General features: G+C 48.8%; 1 protein-coding gene across 1 annotated transcript; it reads left to right on the top strand.

The window, feature by feature from the left end:
* The first annotated feature begins 239 nt into the window (after window positions 1-239).
* Window positions 240-2,120, top strand: LOC135132339 (kinesin-like protein Klp10A). The gene is made up of 3 exons (XM_064060408.1): window positions 240-296; window positions 395-508; window positions 556-2,120. Exons 1-3 carry the CDS (start codon window positions 254-256, stop codon window positions 2,112-2,114), a joined length of 1,716 nt encoding a protein of 571 aa, XP_063916478.1. The 5' UTR covers window positions 240-253; the 3' UTR covers window positions 2,115-2,120.
* The last annotated feature ends 348 nt before the right edge of the window (window positions 2,121-2,468 follow it).

The following is a 2,468-nucleotide window of genomic DNA, read 5'->3' as shown; positions in this document are numbered from 1 at the left end:
GACAATCGGTTGAGTAGTTTCTGAGATTATTTGTTAAATAAATAATCCAGGGTCATGAAACGTCGAGAAAACATAAAAGTTCCAGTCATCCAATGAATTCGTTCTTTCTCTCCACTAGAAACCCTAAAACCCGCAGCCCCACCGCCAATGTAAACAAACTCCCCCACACCCCTCCCCCAGCCCTCTTATTACTTGTTATGGCAATCCCAAAGTTTGGTCAATACCCGTTTTCCGATCTCTCCGTTCCGCCACCATGTTCTTCAACAAGTATTTCCACAATGCCGCCGACTCCAGAGGTAAGCCGCCATCCTAGCAACCTCCCATCACTCCCTCCCGTCAATCAAGTGAGTGATTTCGGCTCCAAAATTTGACGCACCATTAACTCTTTTGACAGTGGGAAAAATGTTCCCGTACGTTCTGCAAGACAAAGAGACGGCCATCCGGCGCTCCCTCGAGGACACCCACTCCCCCACCCCTCGCTTGAGAAGAACCATCACCACCCCCCAACGTGAGTACCCCCACGAATAGTCCCATTGCCTCAGCGACGCGTTTCAGAGTCGCCGTCGCCGCCGGACACGCCCCCGAGGTCCCCCAAGCCCAAGAAGGAGTCCATCTTCGACTTCAAGTCAGAAGCGGCGAAGAAGGTGGAACTCATCGCGAAGAGCCGCGACGAGCGGCGCCAGAAGCTGGCCGACGAGAAGGCCATAAGAGACCAGATCGGGGTGCACGAGCACACCAACCCCTACTACGAGTTCGCGCGGATGATCCAGGAGTTTAAGAGCACGCTGGAGTTTCACCCTCTGAAGGAGACAGACGGCGTGGTGGAGAACCAGATCACGGTGTGTGTGCGGAAGAGGCCGCTGAACGCGCGCGAGAAGAACCGGAACGAGGTGGACGTGGTCACCGTGCCCACGAAGAACCAGATGGTGGTCCACGAACCCAAACACAAAGTCGATTTAACCAAGTATTTAGACAACCAGCACTTTCGGTTTGACTACGTCTTCGACGAGAGCTGCAGCAACGAAACCGTGTATAGATTCACGGCGCAGCCTTTGGTGAAGACCATCTTCGAGGGGGGAATGGCCACGTGTTTCGCGTATGGTCAAACGGGGGCTGGAAAGACGCATACCATGGGGGGCGAGTTCAAAGGCAAGCAGCAGAACTTCAAAAACGGCATCTACGCTTTAGTCGCCGCTGACGTCTTCAAATTCCTCTGCCAACCTCCTCACTGTGATAAGAACCTGGTGGTGTCGGCAAGCTTCTTCGAGATCTACGGCAAAATCGCTTATGACCTCCTTGCCAAGAAGCAACGACTGAGGGTGTTAGAGGATGGTAAACAAGTGGTGCAGGTGGTGGGTCTCACCGAACGCACCGTCAACAAAGTCGACGATATTATGGACTTTATTAAGAAAGGTAGTCTGGAGAGGACGTGGGGACAAACGTCCGCTAACGCCAACTCGTCGAGGTCCCACGCCGTCTTCCAGATAATCCTTCGTCGGGCTAACACCAGACAACTAGAAGGCAAATTTTCTTTGATTGACTTGGCCGGGAACGAACGTGGTGCTGACAACTCCAAGTCTAACAAGCAGACGAGGATCGAAGGCGCCGATATTAACAAGAGTTTGTTGGCGCTGAAGGAGTGCATCCGAGCCCTCGGGAAAAAAGGGAAACATTGTCCGTTCCGCGAGAGCATTTTGACGAAGATCCTGCGGGACTCGTTCATCGGGGAGAAGTCCAGGACGTGCATGATCGCGCTGATTTCGCCATCAGTGGGGTCCGTAGACCACACGCTCAACACTCTGAGGTACGCAGACAGAGTCAAGGAATTAGTAGCCAACGATTTCTGCTCCGGGGAGTCAGAGGAAAGTCAAAACGATATGGACCTCCTCTCCATGGAGGACGAGCTTTTGGAAAACAGCAGAAACGTCATCGACAGTTGTGTCTACTTCCACAAGATGGCTTGCCAGTTGTACGACAGCAGCAAGCAGGCGGGGTACAGTAAGTATGAGTTTGCCAAGAACTGGAAGAATTTGCTGAGGGAGATGATTGATGTGCAGAAGATTGCCTACGTTAAGGCGGCGGAGTTTTGCGAGATGTTGGAAGATGAAGCTTGATTGTGACATGGCAATAAATTTTAATAAATTATTTATTAAAGGTTGTTTATGTTTAAAGATCCACCAACTCTGCACTTTGTGCTAAAAACGCAATATTTTTATATTAATAGGCAACACAAAATACACAAAAATGTTCGTTAATATTTCTTATAGTTATAAATTAATCCCCAAAATTCTTTCAATTATTTCATTTTAATTAAGGAAACAGGGACTTCTGAGATTATTTCAAACTATTTAAAGAATGGTACATTACGGGTTTCCAAAATTCATTTAAATTCCTTTCAAAATAAAAAGCCTGAAGTCCTAGAAATTTTTTCCAAATTATTTCAAAAACAAAACACCAAAGATCGTCGC

This window comes from Zophobas morio, unplaced genomic scaffold (assembly GCF_036711695.1).
Source record: "Zophobas morio isolate AGI-343-1 ecotype UQ-CSIRO unplaced genomic scaffold, CSIRO_AGI_Zmor_V1 ptg000021l, whole genome shotgun sequence".
Classification (NCBI taxonomy): Eukaryota; Metazoa; Arthropoda; class Insecta; order Coleoptera; family Tenebrionidae; genus Zophobas; species Zophobas morio.
This window is presented reverse-complemented; position numbering and strand designations above follow the sequence as displayed.

Coding starts and splice junctions, on each gene's coding strand:
- LOC135132339 (XM_064060408.1), top strand. CDS start 254: ATGTTCTTCAACAAGTATTTCCACAATGCCGCCGACTCCAGAG. Junction 297..394: donor CAATGCCGCCGACTCCAGAG/GTAAGCCGCCAT, acceptor CTCTTTTGACAG/TGGGAAAAATGTTCCCGTAC. Junction 509..555: donor AACCATCACCACCCCCCAAC/GTGAGTACCCCC, acceptor GACGCGTTTCAG/AGTCGCCGTCGCCGCCGGAC.